Source organism: Notolepis coatsorum (assembly GCF_963971535.1).
Source record: "Notolepis coatsorum genome assembly, chromosome: 7".
NCBI lineage: Eukaryota > Metazoa > Chordata > Actinopteri > Aulopiformes > Paralepididae > Notolepis > Notolepis coatsorum.
This window is the reverse complement of record NC_140171.1, coordinates 13,753,745-13,769,866: the sequence shown is the minus strand read 5'-3', so window position 1 is coordinate 13,769,866 and position 16,122 is coordinate 13,753,745. Positions and strand designations below refer to the sequence as shown.

At 46.5% G+C, this 16,122-nt stretch overlaps 1 protein-coding gene across 1 annotated transcript in view; it reads right to left on the bottom strand.

Moving 5' to 3' along the window:
- Positions 1–4,288: 4,288 nt before the first annotated feature.
- LOC311232631 (retinol dehydrogenase 8-like) overlaps positions 4,289–16,122 on the bottom strand; it is a gene marked incomplete at both ends in the record, with an annotated part of 93,252 nt that continues 81,418 nt past the window's right edge. The window contains 4 exons of the mRNA XM_084319491.1: positions 4,289–4,516; positions 12,088–12,271; positions 14,346–14,439; positions 15,947–16,122. The exon at positions 15,947–16,122 is cut by the window's right edge and continues 4 nt beyond it. Coding sequence (XP_084175617.1) covers positions 4,289–4,516; positions 12,088–12,271; positions 14,346–14,439; positions 15,947–16,122 — 682 coding nt within the window. The remainder of the gene's footprint in view (positions 4,517–12,087; positions 12,272–14,345; positions 14,440–15,946) is intronic.

Below are 16,122 nucleotides of genomic sequence, written 5' to 3'. Positions count from 1 at the left end.
TCAGTCTCTAGTTGGGTGAGATGGTCCTCAGTCTCTAGTTGGATGAGATGGTCCTCAGTCTCTAGTTGGGTGGGATGGTCCCGTTCCTCAGTCTCCCGTTGGGTGAGATGGTCCCGTTCCTCAGTGTCTAGTTGGGTGAGATGGTCACGTTCCTCAGTCTCTAGTTGGCTGAGATAGTCCTGCTTCTCAGTCTCTAGTTGGGTGATATGGTCCTTGTCCTCAGACAGCCACAGGTGAGGTACTTCATGGCCATCATGCTGACGTGCATGAGGGACCCCATGTTGAAGAGCATGTGTATGTAGGTGAGTGAGTTCCTGTGTGTGTGTGTGTGTGTGTGTGTGTGTATGTAGGTGAGTGAGTTCCTGTGTGTGTATGTATGTAGGTGAGTGAGTTCCTGTGTGTGTATGTATGTGTGTGTGTTTATGTAGGTGAGTGAGTTCCTGTGTGTGTATGTAGGTGAGTGAGTTCCTGTGTGTGTATGTATGTAGGTGAGTGAGTTCCTGTGTGTGTATGTATGTGTGTGTGTTTATGTAGGTGAGTGAGTTCCTGTGTGTGTATGTAGGTGAGTGAGTTCCTGTGTGTGTACGGTATGTAGGTGAGTGAGTTCCTGTGTGTGTAGGGTATGTAGGTGAGTGAGTTCCTGTGTGTGTACAGTGAGTTCCTGTGTGTGTACGGTATGTAGGTGAGTGCGTTCGTGTGTGTGTACGGTATGTAGGTGAGTGAGATCCTGTCTGTGTACGGTATGTAGGTGAGTGAGTTCCAGTGTTTGTACGGTATGTAGGTGAGTGAGTTCCTGTGTGTGTACGGTATGTAGCTGAGTGAGTTTCTGTGTGTGTACGGTATGTAGGGGAGTGAGTTTGTGTGTGTCTGTGTGCGTGTGTGTAGGTGAGTGAGTTCCTGTGTGTCTGTGTGTGTGTGTGTAGGTGAGTGAGTTCCTGTGTGTCTGAGTTTCTAGTTGGGTGAGATGGTCCTCAGTCTCTAGTTGGGTGAGATGGTCCTCAGTCTCTAGTTGGGTGAGATGTTCCTCAGTTTCTAGTTGGGTGAGATGGTCCTCAGTCTCTAGTTGGATGAGCTGATCCTCAGTCTCTAGTTGGGTGAGATGGTCCTCAGTCTCTAGTTGGGTGAGATGTTCCTCAGTCTCTAGTTGGGTGAGATGTTCCTCAGTCTCTAGTTGGGTGAGATGTTCCTCAGTCTCTAGTTGGGTGAGATGTTCCTCAGTCTCTAGTTGGGTGAGATGGTCCTCAGTCTCTAGTTGGGTGAGATGTTCCTCAGTCTCTAGTTGGGTGAGATGGTCCTCAGTCTCTAGTTGGATGAGATGGTCCTCAGTCTCTAGTTTGATGAGATGGTCCTGTTCCTCAGTCTCTAGTTGGGTGAGATGGTCCTCAGTCTCTAGTTGGGTGAGATGGTCCTCAGTCTCTAGTTGGGTGAGATGGTCCTCAGTCTCTAGTTGGGTGAGATGATCCTCAGTCTCTAGTTGGGTGAGATGGTCCTCAGTCTCTAGTTGGGTGAGATGGTCCTGTTCCTCAGTTTCTAGTTGGGTGAGATGGTCCCGTTCCTCAGTCTCTAGTTGGGTGAGATGGTCCTCAGTCTCTAGTTGGATGAGATGGTCCTCAGTCTCTAGTTGGGTGGGATGGTCCCGTTCCTCAGTCTCCCGTTGGGTGAGATGGTCCCGTTCCTCAGTGTCTAGTTGGGTGAGATGGTCACGTTCCTCAGTCTCTAGTTGGCTGAGATAGTCCTGCTTCTCAGTCTCTAGTTGGGTGATATGGTCCTTGTCCTCAGACAGCCACAGGTGAGGTACTTCATGGCCATCATGCTGACGTGCATGAGGGACCCCATGTTGAAGAGCATGTGTATGTAGGTGAGTGAGTTCCTGTGTGTGTGTGTGTGTGTGTGTGTGTGTGTATGTAGGTGAGTGAGTTCCTGTGTGTGTATGTATGTAGGTGAGTGAGTTCCTGTGTGTGTATGTATGTGTGTGTGTTTATGTAGGTGAGTGAGTTCCTGTGTGTGTATGTAGGTGAGTGAGTTCCTGTGTGTGTATGTATGTAGGTGAGTGAGTTCCTGTGTGTGTATGTATGTGTGTGTGTTTATGTAGGTGAGTGAGTTCCTGTGTGTGTATGTAGGTGAGTGAGTTCCTGTGTGTGTACGGTATGTAGGTGAGTGAGTTCCTGTGTGTGTAGGGTATGTAGGTGAGTGAGTTCCTGTGTGTGTACAGTGAGTTCCTGTGTGTGTACGGTATGTAGGTGAGTGCGTTCGTGTGTGTGTACGGTATGTAGGTGAGTGAGATCCTGTCTGTGTACGGTATGTAGGTGAGTGAGTTCCAGTGTTTGTACGGTATGTAGGTGAGTGAGTTCCTGTGTGTGTACGGTATGTAGCTGAGTGAGTTTCTGTGTGTGTACGGTATGTAGGGGAGTGAGTTTGTGTGTGTCTGTGTGCGTGTGTGTAGGTGAGTGAGTTCCTGTGTGTCTGTGTGTGTGTGTGTAGGTGAGTGAGTTCCTGTGTGTCTGAGTTTCTAGTTGGGTGAGATGGTCCTCAGTCTCTAGTTGGGTGAGATGGTCCTCAGTCTCTAGTTGGGTGAGATGTTCCTCAGTTTCTAGTTGGGTGAGATGGTCCTCAGTCTCTAGTTGGATGAGCTGATCCTCAGTCTCTAGTTGGGTGAGATGGTCCTCAGTCTCTAGTTGGGTGAGATGTTCCTCAGTCTCTAGTTGGGTGAGATGATCCTCAGTCTCTAGTTGGGTGAGATGGTCCTCAGTCTCTAGTTGGGTGAGATGTTCCTCAGTCTCTAGTTGGGTGAGATGTTCCTCAGTTTCTAGTTGGGTGAGATGGTCCTCAGTCTCTAGTTGGGTGAGATGGTCCTCAGTCTCTAGTTGGGTGAGATGTTCCTCAGTCTCTAGTTGGGTGAGATGTTCCTCAGTTTCTAGTTGGGTGAGATGGTCCTCAGTCTCTAGTTGGGTGAGATGTTCCTCAGTCTCTAGTTGGATGAGATGGTCCTCAGTCTCTAGTTGGGTGAGATGGTCCTCAGTCTCTAGTTGGGTGAGATGGTCCTCAGTCTCTAGTTGGGTGAGATGATCCTCAGTCTCTAGTTGGGTGAGATGGTCCTCAGTCTCTAGTTGGGTGAGATGGTCCCATTCCTCAGTGTCTAGTTGGATGAGATGATCCTCAGTCTCTAGTTGGGTGAGATGGTCCTCAGTCTCTAGTTGGGTGAGATGGTCCTCAGTCTCTAGTTGGGTGAGATGATCCTCAGTCTCTAGTTGGGTGAGATGATCCTCAGTCTCTAGTTGGGTGAGATGGTCCTCAGTCTCTAGTTGGGTGAGATGGTCCTCAGTCTCTAGTTGGATGAGATGGTCCTGATCCTCAGTCTCTAGTTGGGTGAGATGGTCCTCAGTCTCTAGTTGGGTGCGATGGTCCTCAGTCTCTAGTTGGATGAGATGATCCTCAGTATCTAGTTGGGTGAGATGGTCCTCAGTCTCTAGTTGGGTGAGATGGTCTTCAGTCTCTAGTTGGGTGAGATGGTCCTCAGTCTCTAGTTGGGTGAGATGGTCCTCAGTCTCTAGTTGGGTGAGATGGTCCTGTTCATCAGTCTCTAGTTGGGTGAGATGTTCCTCAGTCTCTAGTTGGGTGAGATGTTCCTCAGTCTCTAGTTGGATGAGATGATCCTCAGTCTCTAGTTGGGTGAGATGGTCCTCAGTCTCTAGTTGGGTGAGATGGTCCTCAGTCTCTAGTTGGGTGAGATGGTCCTCAGTCTCTAGTTGGGTGAGATGTTCCTCAGTCTCTAGTTGGGTGAGATGATCCTCAGTCTCTAGTTGGGTGAGATGGTCCTCAGTCTCTAGTTGGGTGAGATGGTCCTGTTCCTCAGTCTCTAGTTGGATGAGATGGTCCTCAGTCTCTAGTTGGGTGAGATGGTCCTCAGTCTCTAGTTGGGTGAGATGGTCCTGTTCCTCAGTCTCTAGTTGGATGAGATGTTCCTCAGTCTCTAGTTGGGTGAGATGATCCTCAGTGTCTAGTTGGGTGAGATGGTCCCATTCCTCAGTCTCTAGTTGGGTGAGATGGTCCTCTGTCTCTAGTTGGGTGAGATGGTCCCGTTCCTCAGTCTCTAGTTGGGTGAGATGGTCCCGTTCCTTAGTCTCTAGTTGGGTGAGATGGTCCCGTTCCTCTGTCTCTAGTTGGGTGAGATGGTCCCGTTCCTCAGTCTCTAGTTGGGTGAGATGGTCCCGCTCCTCAGTCTCTAGTTGGGTGAGATGGGCCCGTTCCTCAGTCTCTAGTTGGGTGAGGTGTTCCCGCTTCTCAGTCTCTAGTTGGGTGATATGGTCCTTGTCCTCAGACAGCCACAGGTGAGATACTTCATGGCCATCATGCTGACGTGCATGAGGGACCCCATGTTGAAGAGCATGTGGTAGAAGGCGTGGACGGACAAGCCTCCGGTCTCGTCTGCATATTTCATCGCCACGATGGGCGTGTAGAGCGGGTTGGTCAGGTTTCTGAAGCGCGGGCTGCTCGCCTCGATCACCTTCTTGGTGCACTGCAGGAGGGCAGGAGAGTGAGAGAGAGGGCAGGGGAGGGAGAGAGAGGGCAGGGGAGGGAGAGAGAGGGGGCATGAGAGGGAGAGAGAGGGCAGGGGAGGGAGAGAGAGGGCAGGGGAGGGAGAGAGAGGGGGCAGGAGAGTGAGAGAGAGGGCAGGGGAGGCAGATAGAGATCAGGGGAGGGAGAGAGGGCAGGGGAGGGATAGAGAGATGGCAGGGGAGGGAGAGAGAGAGGGCAGGGGAGGGAGAGAGAGAGGGCAGGAGAGGGAGAGAGAGAGGGCAGGAGAGGGAGAGAGAGAGGGCAGGGAAGGGAGAGAGAGGGGGCAGGGAAGGGAAGGGAGAGAGAGAGAGGGCAGGGAAGGGGGAGAGAGTGCAGGGGAGGGAGGGAGAGAGGGCAGGGCGGGAGAGAGAGGGCAGGGAAGGGAGATAGAGGGCATGAGAGGGGTAAGTTAGTGTTGTGTTCATTCATAGTTAAAGACAGTAGAGGTTGAATACTTTATTATCTAGAAAAAAAAAAAAACTATCCAAGGAGGGGTCCGGGAGGGGGGGGTTCGAGCTGGAGCATATGTGTGTAGGGTTTTAGAAAATAGGTATTAGGGGTATGTCCTATATAAACATTTATATAATTGTTAATTTCGCTGGATATACACTGTATACGGTTAAAATGTTATTATAGACTTTTTTTTTTGTCTTGTTTCTGTACTTGCATGTAATTTTAACCACCTCGACTGTTAGTTTCATTATGCATTATGTGTTGAGTACTGACTTTTAATAATTTTTGTTTTGCAATAATAAAAGAAATATAAAAAAAATAAAAAATAAAAGAAATAACGCACATCCTCCGTTTGTTGGTGCTGAGCCAAACTGTAAAAACAGTAATACATAAGAATATAGCGGGGCTCGCAACTCACTTGTAGTTCCAAGGTGTTTTAATAGACAAAAAAAGGCAGTAAAAGCGACGTTTCGACCTTACCGGTCTTCCTCAAGCATGAGGGCAGGGAAGGGAGAGAGAGGGCAGGGGAGGGAGAGAGAGTGCAGGGGAGGGAGAGAGAGGGCAGGGAAGGGAGAGAGAGTGCAGGGGAGGGAGAGAGAGAGGGCAGGGGAGGGAGAGAGAGGGCAGGGGAGGAAGAGAGAGAGGGCAGGGGAGGGAGAGAGAGGGCAGGGGAGGAAGAGAGAGTGCAGGGGAGGGAGAGAGAGGGCAGGGGAGGGAGAGAGAGAGGGCAGTGGAGGGAGAGAGAGGGCAGGGGAAAGAGAGAGAGTGCAGGGGAGGCAGATAGATGCTTGAGGAAGACCGGTAAGGTCAAAACGTTGCGCCTTTTTTGTCTATTAAAACACCTTGTAACTACAAGTGAGTTGTGAGCCCCGCTTTGTTCTTATACTTTATTATCTAAACATGGTAAGTTAGTGTTGACAGAATCTGGCTATGGGGCGACAATAAATGTGGTCAAGAGGCATTGTTTCTATCTTCAGCCATTAATCAGCGTGGTTTATTATTGGCATGGTAAAGCAGCAGCACATGAGTTCTCCTCTCCGTGAGAGGCAGGTGGGAAAGAGGTAGAGGGGGAGGAGACATCTCTTTAAATACTCTCCACCTGGTGGTAGCATTAGTGGCTCCGCCTATAGCGCCCTCTAGTGGAAACAGTTATGTACAGTCAGTGGAAACAGTTAAATACAGTTTGACAGTTACTTGCAATCCTACATAGAACCTCTAACTTTAACACTCCCACTTAGGGTTGTATAGCACACTGTATAACTTCTCCAAAAACAATTTACAAAGAAAATAATACAATTCAGAACATCAAAAAGAATATGGCAGTCAATATTTACACACCAAACATGACCCCTGCAAATCTCCTTAATTTCAGCTTGGAAACAGGTTTCCTCATAGTGTCTGCCACCATGTCGTCCGCTGGACAATAAATCAGTGTCATTCCTTCTTCTCTGATGACAGATCCGATGAAATAACATTTTATATCGACATGTTTACATCTATGTTGGCACACAGGGCCTCTAGCAATCGCAATGGTTCCCTGGTTGTCCCCGTAAACAACAGTCCTCACACATACACAGGTGTCCATCACTTCAAGCAGTTGTTCTAGATAAATACATTCCTGCATCATCATAGCTAGAGCCATATATTTGGCTTCACAATGATAGTGCCCCTGTGGGCTGCTTCTTTCTGAAACACAGTTGTTTATCTGCTGTACCTTTGAGATAACGAAAAACATATTTTGCTGTAATCCAATGCTCCTCTGTGGGGTCAACAAAATGCTGTGACAATTTACTCACTACAAAACATAGGTCAGGGCGAGTACATGTTGCCAAACAACTGAGGCTACCCACAGCTTCTCTGTAAAATGTTTACATCAGTCAAAACGTTTCAGGATCTTTTCCACATAATTAAATCATTTAAACATGGTAAGTCATCCACCTCTGTATTTAAACATGGGATCCATTTCTGTATTTAAACATGGAATCCACTCAGGTATTTAAACCTGGATTCTACTCCTTCCATATTTAAACCTGGCGTATCCTCCTCCTGCATTTAAGCAGTGTAGCCACCCTCCTTCCGTATTTAAACATGGAGTACCCTCCTTCAGCATTTAAGCATTTAGCTACGAACCATACTTTGTACTTGTCGTGGCCTTCAATACCCTCCTTGATTGAATACACCCATTTCCCTCCCACTGTCTGTCTGCCCTCTGTTAACTTGGTTAGAGTAAAGGTGTGGTTGTCCTCTAGGGACCTCATCTCCTCATCCATTGCTCTCTCCCATTTACTTGATTCAGTGGACACTATGGCCTCTTTAAAGGTCGGAGGTACCCCACTGACTACTCTGTAGCAGTAATCAATGGTGGTAAGTGTACTGTCATCCTCGTCACTTTCTCTCCGGGCATAGTCTGTCAGATACTTCGGGGTTTGTGTTCCCTTGAGGGATACCTCCCACTGCTTGGGGCACATGACGTCACCCTTGGGTGCTCCTCGTCATCGCCCTCTGGGGGTGGATCTGTTGCACGACCGTGCTACGTACACTGGGCTGAGGTGTCTCTGTTTCTTCACACCTTACTCTGGAGTCCAGCTCTGGCTCCTCTGTCTGTGTCTCGCTCTCACATGTTGTCTTTGTGACAAACTTGACTAGCCTGTGTTTCTGCACTCCCCCTTTACCGGGATAAACTAGAAAAGCGGGGCTTCCTTTGTCGTGCCCTACAAAGAGTACTTTTTCACATCTGGACTCGAGCTTTCCTCTGTCTTGCAGGTAAGCATGACACACTGATCCAAATTGGTGCATTCTAGCTAGATTACACTTCTTTCCTGTCAGTGCTGTATACGGGGTGGTGCCTGTGTGCTTATTAAAGCACCTGTTTCTGGTGTAAGCGGCTTCTTGCACCGCATAATGCCATAGACTCTTAGGTAAGTTACTGTCTACTAGCTTACACCTAGCCATTTCGAAAAGAGTGCGCCATTCCCTCTCTGCCACTCCGTTCTGGTGTGGGGAATATGGACATGACGTCTCATGTCTTATCTTGTTCCTTCTCAACAGTGATTGGAACTCTCTGTTTGTGAACTCGGTTCCGTTGTCGGACCTCAAGCATCTTACGTTACCATAAGGGGCTAAGTCTGCCAGGAATTTCTCCGTGGCCTGGAGTGTGTCACTCTTTGCTTTGAGAAAGTAAACAAACACTGCCCCTGTGCACACATCTGTAAAAGACTGTACATATCTAAAGCCTCCTATGGACTCGTTGCTTACTGGACCGGCTAGATCCGTGTTAACTAGCGCAAGTGGTACCTTTACTTTTTCTGTGGGATTTCTGTTTCTCGATTGAGTAAACTTCCCCGTTTTGCACACTACAAATTTTTTGTCCGGTCTACGCTTTTCACCTTCAATGTGCATGCCTTCTGTCACTGCTTGCAGTTTCAGTAAATCCTCGTAATTACAATGACCCATAATCTCATGCCATGTCTGAATATCGTGACTGACCGTCATGCTACACATATCATTGTTATCATTACACTTGTCGTTGTCATTACACTCTGTTTGCAGATAATACATTCTCTGGTACATCTTTATGTTAAACCGTGTACCGTCGGGCTCTACAAGAACATTTTTACCTTTATCGAAGAATACTTTGGCACCGTTTGCAGTAGCAGCTATTACAGAGAATAGTCCTTGTGGGAACGATGGTACGTAGAGAGCGTTCTTTAACTTCACTGTATACCGGCGCCCCCCACTGTCTGTGAGGCATACCTGTGCGTCTCCTCTCTCTTGCGCCAACCCGTAGGTGCGCTTCCCGTCTGCCAGCTCCATGCTGTGTCTCTCCGGGTGGAAAGTGTTGTCAAAGTTCTTGATGACGTCGGACGACTCACCTGTGTCCACGATCAGTCCCTTCCTCTGGGCCCGCTGCAGCTGCGCCGGCCTGGCGACGCACGCTGTCCGCGCCCCGAAAGCAAAGTCTTCTTGTCCCGTTACTCTCCGGGCGTCGTCTCGATCCGTCTCACGTCGACCGTCGCCGCCATCTTGTCCGCTGCCGCCATCTTGTCCACAGCCGCCCTCTTGTCCGTAGCCGCCGTCTCGTCCATGGCCGTCATCTTGTCCATGCGCGTATCGCGCGCTCTGGTCGTGTTTCTTCATGCACGCTCTGTCTGTGTGCCCCATGGATTTGCAGAAGCTACACCAGACAGTCTTTGTGCAGTCACCTCTCCGATGGCCTTTCTCTCCGCATCGCCAACACGCCAGCTCCGCCGTGGGCCTGGTCTTCTCCCTTGGCGTCGCTCGGGCCTTCAGCACCCTCTCTCCCGCCTCCGCGGCGGCTGGGTGGGTATCTTCTGAGGCCTCGAAGTTTCGTAACTTGGCCTTGAACTTTCCCAGCGTCATGTCCGCTGAACCGTGTGTTACCAGGAGTGTGAACGGTTTGTACAGCTCCGGTAATCCTCTCATCACCATCGCCATCATTAGCCCATCGCTTGGTGCTTCTCCTGCACTCTTCAATGCCGTCATGATCTGCTAAGCTCTGATGACGTATTCGGTCACAGTCTCGGTGTGCCCCTTCTTCAGTGCTGTTAGTGTTATGTAGAGGGCCACGACTCGGGGTCTCCCTTGCCCGATATAATGCTCTCTCAACACCCCCAGGCTTTCTCGGCCTTTGTCTTTAGTGTCGCAGAATATCAGCCCCAAGCTTGTGTCGTCGAGCAGTGGTGCTAACTCACAGTATGCTTCTGCATTACGCTTGTCGTCCAGGGCTTGTGCTTCCGCCGTCAGTTCTCCCGTGGGGGCCGTCAAGATCGTCGTCTTCAGTCCTACACCGTGCATGCAGCATAACATGCGCTCTTCCCAGAGCTCGTAGTCCTCTGCCTTTCCATTGAATGAGGGCCATTTGCTCCTTCCCTTGGTCGCCATCCTCTTGGTTGATGGTAGGCGTAGCTTTAGCTCTTGTTGGCCTAGCGTCTAGCCACGCGGTGCTCCCGGCGCTAACCTAGCCTATACTTCAGCTAAACTTGCTACCCTTATTATTTCGCCCCTGCGTGATCTGGGCCCATAACCTGTTGACAGCTCTATCTTTAATTTTTCAAAATGTTCAGTTGCTATTGCATGCACTCATCTGTGTTTCACTACACACATGAGTGCATGCTTACCAACTGTTAGTCTGCAACACTACTATCACCGACATCTAAGAAGGGAGATCCCCCCTTGAATGGCCCTTCTAAGGTTTCTCTCCTTAGAAGGGCCTGTGGTGCATTTTTCCCTATCGTTAGGTTTTAGTGAGTTTTTCCTTACCTTCGCGTGGGGTATGTCTGGGAGTGCTTGCATTCATTCATTCATTTATTTGCATTTATTTTAAATTTGTTGGACCTTATGGTGTTCATGTTTTATTCTTGACTTATTGTTATGTTTCTTTTTGACTTGTTTAAAGAAGACATGTCCGGCCCATGGGGACATTAACATGTGTTGTCGGGCCTTACAAATAAATTTGATTTGATTTGATTTGATTCAGCCATTAATCAGCGTGATTTATTATTGGCATGGTAAAGCAATGGCCACAGCTGCTCCAGTGCAAAGTAAAGACATCCAAATGGTTTATTTGCAAAGTCTTTCTTTACAGAAGTGGTCCTAAATCTACTTTCCTAAATATTCCTGTCACTACTACAAATACTACTACACATTCCTTCGTAATGTGAAAGCCGTAAATCCACTTACTGTTCAGTCTGGTTGAAGATGCAAAACTGCCGCTCTGAGGGAACGTCAGCTTATAGAGACTCAAATGTTCTATCATGACATCATACTGTGGTTCTAGAATGTTCTATGTTATAGAATCCTCTATTATGACAAGTACGACGGTTCAATGACTTTATCTAAATCCAATCAATATTAAACATTCATATAATACAATAACCTAAATATATAGCTTTGGCTCTTACACATGGTAAGTTAGAATGTTGTGTTCTTTCTCACAACATTGACAATGGAGGTTGAGTACTTTATTATCTATTATCTATTGTCTATTTTACCTACTTGTTGTATCTATCTTATCTTCTTAACTCTCTTTTTATTTATTGTATTCTTCTTGGGACCATGTTGGAAACAAGTCGACAGACTTTCACATGTTATCCTTGTACCCCTTGTTTTTATACTTTTGTGTAAATTGTATGTACTAAATAAAAATCAAATCAAATCATCTAAAGATGGTAAGTAGAGTGTTGTGTTCATTCATAGTTAAAGACAGTAGAGGTTGAGTACTTTATTATCTAAAGATGGTAAGTTAGAATGTTGTGTTCATTCATAGTTAAAGACAGTAGAGGTTGAGTACTTTATTATCTAAATATGGTAAGTAAGAGTGTTGTGTTCATTCATAGTTAAAGACAGTAGAGGTTGAGTACTTTATTATCTAAAGATGGTAAGTAAGAGTGTTGTGTTCATTCATAGTTAAAGACAGTGGAGGTTGAGTACTTTATTATCTAAATATGGTAAGTTAGAATGTTGTGTTCACTCATAGTTAAAGACAGTAGAGGTTGAGTACTTTATTATCTAAAGATGGTAAGTTAGTGTGTTGTGTTCATTCATAGTTAAAGACAGCAGAGGTTGAGTACTGTATTATCTAAAGATGGTAAGTAAGAGTGTTGTGTTCATTCATAGTTAAAGACAGTGGAGGTTGAGTACTTTATTATCTAAAGATGGTAAGTTAGAGTGTTGTGTTCATTCATAGTTAAAGACAGTGGAGGTTGAGTACTTTATTATCTAAAGATGGTAAGTTAGTGTGTTGTGTTCATTCATAGTTAAAGACAGTGGAGGTTGAGTACTTTATTATCTAAAGATGGTAAGTTAGAGTGTTGTGTTCACTCATAGTTAAAGAGGTTGAGTAGTTTCTTGTGATATCACGTTCACACTCCAAGTGATTTGAATCGACTGTACAACTGCAAATACATGGGCGGAGACGGAGTTATATGGTTCTTCAGTGCAAGTATACATAGCATTGGTGTTCTGTAAAGGCTCTGTACCTGTATCTCTAATGAGTCACGTTGGTTATTTGACTGCAGTTGAATGTGTTACGCTCGACAGAACTTCCTGCAGACTCACCCTGGCGATGTCGTCGGGCGTCTGGCCCAGCATCTCAAAGATGTCCACAGAGGACGGCAGGTAGACGTTCTTGAAGTAGTGGATGGTGTCTGGATCTGCTCCTGGGAACTCCTTCTGTCTCACATCCTCAAGCATCTTGGCCTCAAACTCTGTGTGAACCGGGCCTGGCTCTATCATAGACAGACTGGGGAGAGGGAGGGAGAGGGAGAGAGAGAGAGAGAGAGAGAGAGAGAGAGAGAGAGAGAGAGAGAGAGAGAGAGAGAGATGGAGCAAGAGAGGGGGAGAGACAGAATGGAAGAGAGGGGGGTAGAATGGGAGAGAGAGGGGAAGAGAGAGAGGGGAGAGAAAGAGATAGAATGGGAGAGAGAGGGAGATAGAGAGACAAAATGGGAGAGAGAGGGGAGGAAGGAGAGAGAGAGATAGAATGGGAGAGAGAGGGGAGGAGAGAGAGAGAGAGAGACAGAATTAAATGGGCAGAAAGACACATTGCTGGATAGAATCTCCACAAAATAACCTTTATTATCTCTACAAGTCACCCGCACAATTTTACACCCATGCATGCAAAGCGCTGACGAGAGGGTGTGACTGACAATCACTCCTGTCTGTCTGTCTGTCTGTCTGTCTGTCTGTCTGTCTGTCTGTCTGTCTGTCTGTCTGTCTGTCTGTCTGTCTGTCTGTCTGTCTGTCTGTCTGTCTGTCTGTCTGTCTGTCTGTCTGTCTGTCTGTCTGTCTGTCTGTCTGTCTGTCTGTCTGTCTGTCTGTCTGTCTGTCTGTCTGTCTGTCTGTCTGTCTGTCTGTCTGTCTGTCTGTCTGTCTGTCTGTCTGTCTGTCTGTCTGTCTGTCTGTCTGTCTGTCTGTCTGTCTGTCTGTCTGTCTGTCTGTCTGTCTGTCTGTCTGTCTGTCTGTCTGTCTGTCTGTCTGTCTGTCTGTCTGTCTGTCTGTCTGTCTGTCTGTCTGTCTGTCTGTCTGTCTGTCTGTCTGTCTGTCTGTCTGTCTGTCTGTCTGTCTGTCTGTCTGTCTGTCTGTCTGTCTGTCTGTCTGTCTGTCTGTCTGTCTGTCTGTCTGTCTGTCTGTCTGTCTGTCTGTCTGTCTGTCTGTCTGTCTGTCTGTCTGTCTGTCTGTCTGTCTGTCTGTCTGTCTGTCTGTCTGTCTGTCTGTCTGTCTGTCTGTCTGTCTGTCTGTCTGTCTGTCTGTCTGTCTGTCTGTCTGTCTGTCTGTCTGTCTGTCTGTCTGTCTGTCTGTCTGTCTGTCTGTCTGTCTGTCTGTCTGTCTGTCTGTCTGTCTGTCTGTCTGTCTGTCTGTCTGTCTGTCTGTCTGTCTGTCTGTCTGTCTGTCTGTCTGTCTGTCTGTCTGTCTGTCTGTCTGTCTGTCTGTCTGTCTGTCTGTCTGTCTGTCTGTCTGTCTGTCTGTCTGTCTGTCTGTCTGTCTGTCTGTCTGTCTGTCTGTCTGTCTGTCTGTCTGTCTGTCTGTCTGTCTGTCTGTCTGTCTGTCTGTCTGTCTGTCTGTCTGTCTGTCTGTCTGTCTGTCTGTCTGTCTGTCTGTCTGTCTGTCTGTCTGTCTGTCTGTCTGTCTGTCTGTCTGTCTGTCTGTCTGTCTGTCTGTCTGTCTGTCTGTCTGTCTGTCTGTCTGTCTGTCTGTCTGTCTGTCTGTCTGTCTGTCTGTCTGTCTGTCTGTCTGTCTGTCTGTCTGTCTGTCTGTCTGTCTGTCTGTCTGTCTGTCTGTCTGTCTGTCTGTCTGTCTGTCTGTCTGTCTGTCTGTCTGTCTGTCTGTCTGTCTGTCTGTCTGTCTGTCTGTCTGTCTGTCTGTCTGTCTGTCTGTCTGTCTGTCTGTCTGTCTGTCTGTCTGTCTGTCTGTCTGTCTGTCTGTCTGTCTGTCTGTCTGTCTGTCTGTCTGTCTGTCTGTCTGTCTGTCTGTCTGTCTGGTTGTCTGTCTGGTTGTCTGTCTGCGTCTCTGCTTTTTATCCATCCACAAGTCAAGAACACATGTATTCCTATGTAGCCTAATAGCAAAAACAAAACTCTGGATTGTGGCATTAACTGCCTCGTGGACCGGAGTGATGATGGAAGTGGGAACCAGTCAAATGACATCCTGAAGAACGAAGCTATGCATCTGTAGCCGACACCACAGAAAATAACAAATGGGTTGTTTTCCCTCACGCCATTTTGGCTCCCAAATGTAATGGAACTGAATGGCGTAGGAGGGATACAGAATGGGCTGCGGGGGGGGGGGGGGGGGGGGGGTGAGCTGCAGACACTCACGTGACGTTGAACCTCAGCAGCTGCACGGCCAGACACTCGCAGAAGCCCTCCATGGCGAACTTAGACGCTGCGTAGACATCGTTGAACACCACACCTAAAACCATGCGGGAATCTAAACTGTGAGTCGAAAATAGTAGTAACAATAATAATAATAATAATAATAATAATAATAATAATAATAATAATAATAATAATAATAATAATAATAATAATAATAATAATAATAATAATAATAATAATAATAATAATAATAATAATAATAATAATAATAATAATAATAATAATAATAATAGAGTAGAATAATATTAATAGTGAAATGGCAGAATTCAATTATTAATAATAATACTTATTGTGGGACCAAGCAGCCAGAAGATGAGGACACAGTGGTGCAGGAAAAATAAGGGGTTTTATTTACCCAAACAAAGTTTAACAAATACATAACTTATAAACAGAATATAAATGGGCCCAAAAAATCGTCATGCCCCATATCTAACAGATTAATGTATGGGATTTAGGCTGAGCTAAATACTAATGTGCTAACTTTAACAGTGGAGCCACATTAGCATTTAGCTCCGCCTAATACAATACAATACAACCAACAGTTTAACAGAAAGCGTTCACAAGTTTCCAGAATATCAAACGTGGGTCTAACAGATGCCACGCCAATACTAATTGAGTTATATGTCTCATTTCATGCCCCATATCTAACAGATTAATGTTTTGGATTTAGGCGGAGCTAAATGCTAATGTCCCCAACTGTTAGAGTTAGCAACATTAGCATTTAGCGCCGCCTAAATCCCATACATTAATCTGTATAGATATGGGGCATGAAAACTTATATACAGACATATAACTCAATTGGTATCGACGTGGCATCTGTTAGACCCACGTTTGATATTCTGGAAACTTGTGAACGCTTTCTGTTAATCTGGTAAACTGTTGGTTGTATTGTATTGTATTAGGCGGAGCTAAATGCGAATGTGGCTCACTAACAGTAAACTTTTGTACATGAAATACAGCCCAAAAACCTTAAAAGACCCCGCTGACAAACACACTTTACAAACGTTTGCTTATTAAATCATCTTTTAAAGTAATTCAAAAAGAAAAAAGTGACGATAAAGTTGTTTAATTGACGGGAGAAACTTTTCTAAAGTCTATAGGGCGGGATCCACAAAGAATGGATTGCACGGTGCTAGTTGCACCCTTACTTACAATTCATTATGAATTGAAAATGGGGGACCCTGATGTAAACAAGACGAAAGTCTTTCTCTGGTCTGCATTCCCTTAAAAACTGTGTGTATTGAGCCGTACTGTATTGTACGCAGGTGATTTGATTGATTTTATTAACAGATTGCAGAACGAGTACAATACAATACAGCTCAATACACACAATTGTTAAGGGGATGCAGACCAGAGGAAAGACTTTCGTCTTGTTTACATCAGGGTCCCCTATTTTCAATTCATAATGAATTGTAAGTAAGGGTGCAACTAGCACCGTGCAATCAATTCTTTGTGGATCCTATGTATTGTGATGGGACCGGAAGTAGTCTTGGAAGACGTAACGGGATATGCCGCCTCCACATTGTGCAAGTGGTCCATACCTTGTAGGCCCATGACGCTGCTGATGACGATGATGTGACCTCCCCTCCTCTTCTTCATGTCGGGCATCACCTCCTTGATCATGCGGATCACGCCGAAGAAGTTGGTCTCGAACACCTTCTTCATCTCCTCGATGGGGATGCTCTCCAGTGGGCCCACCAGGCCGATGCCAGCGTTG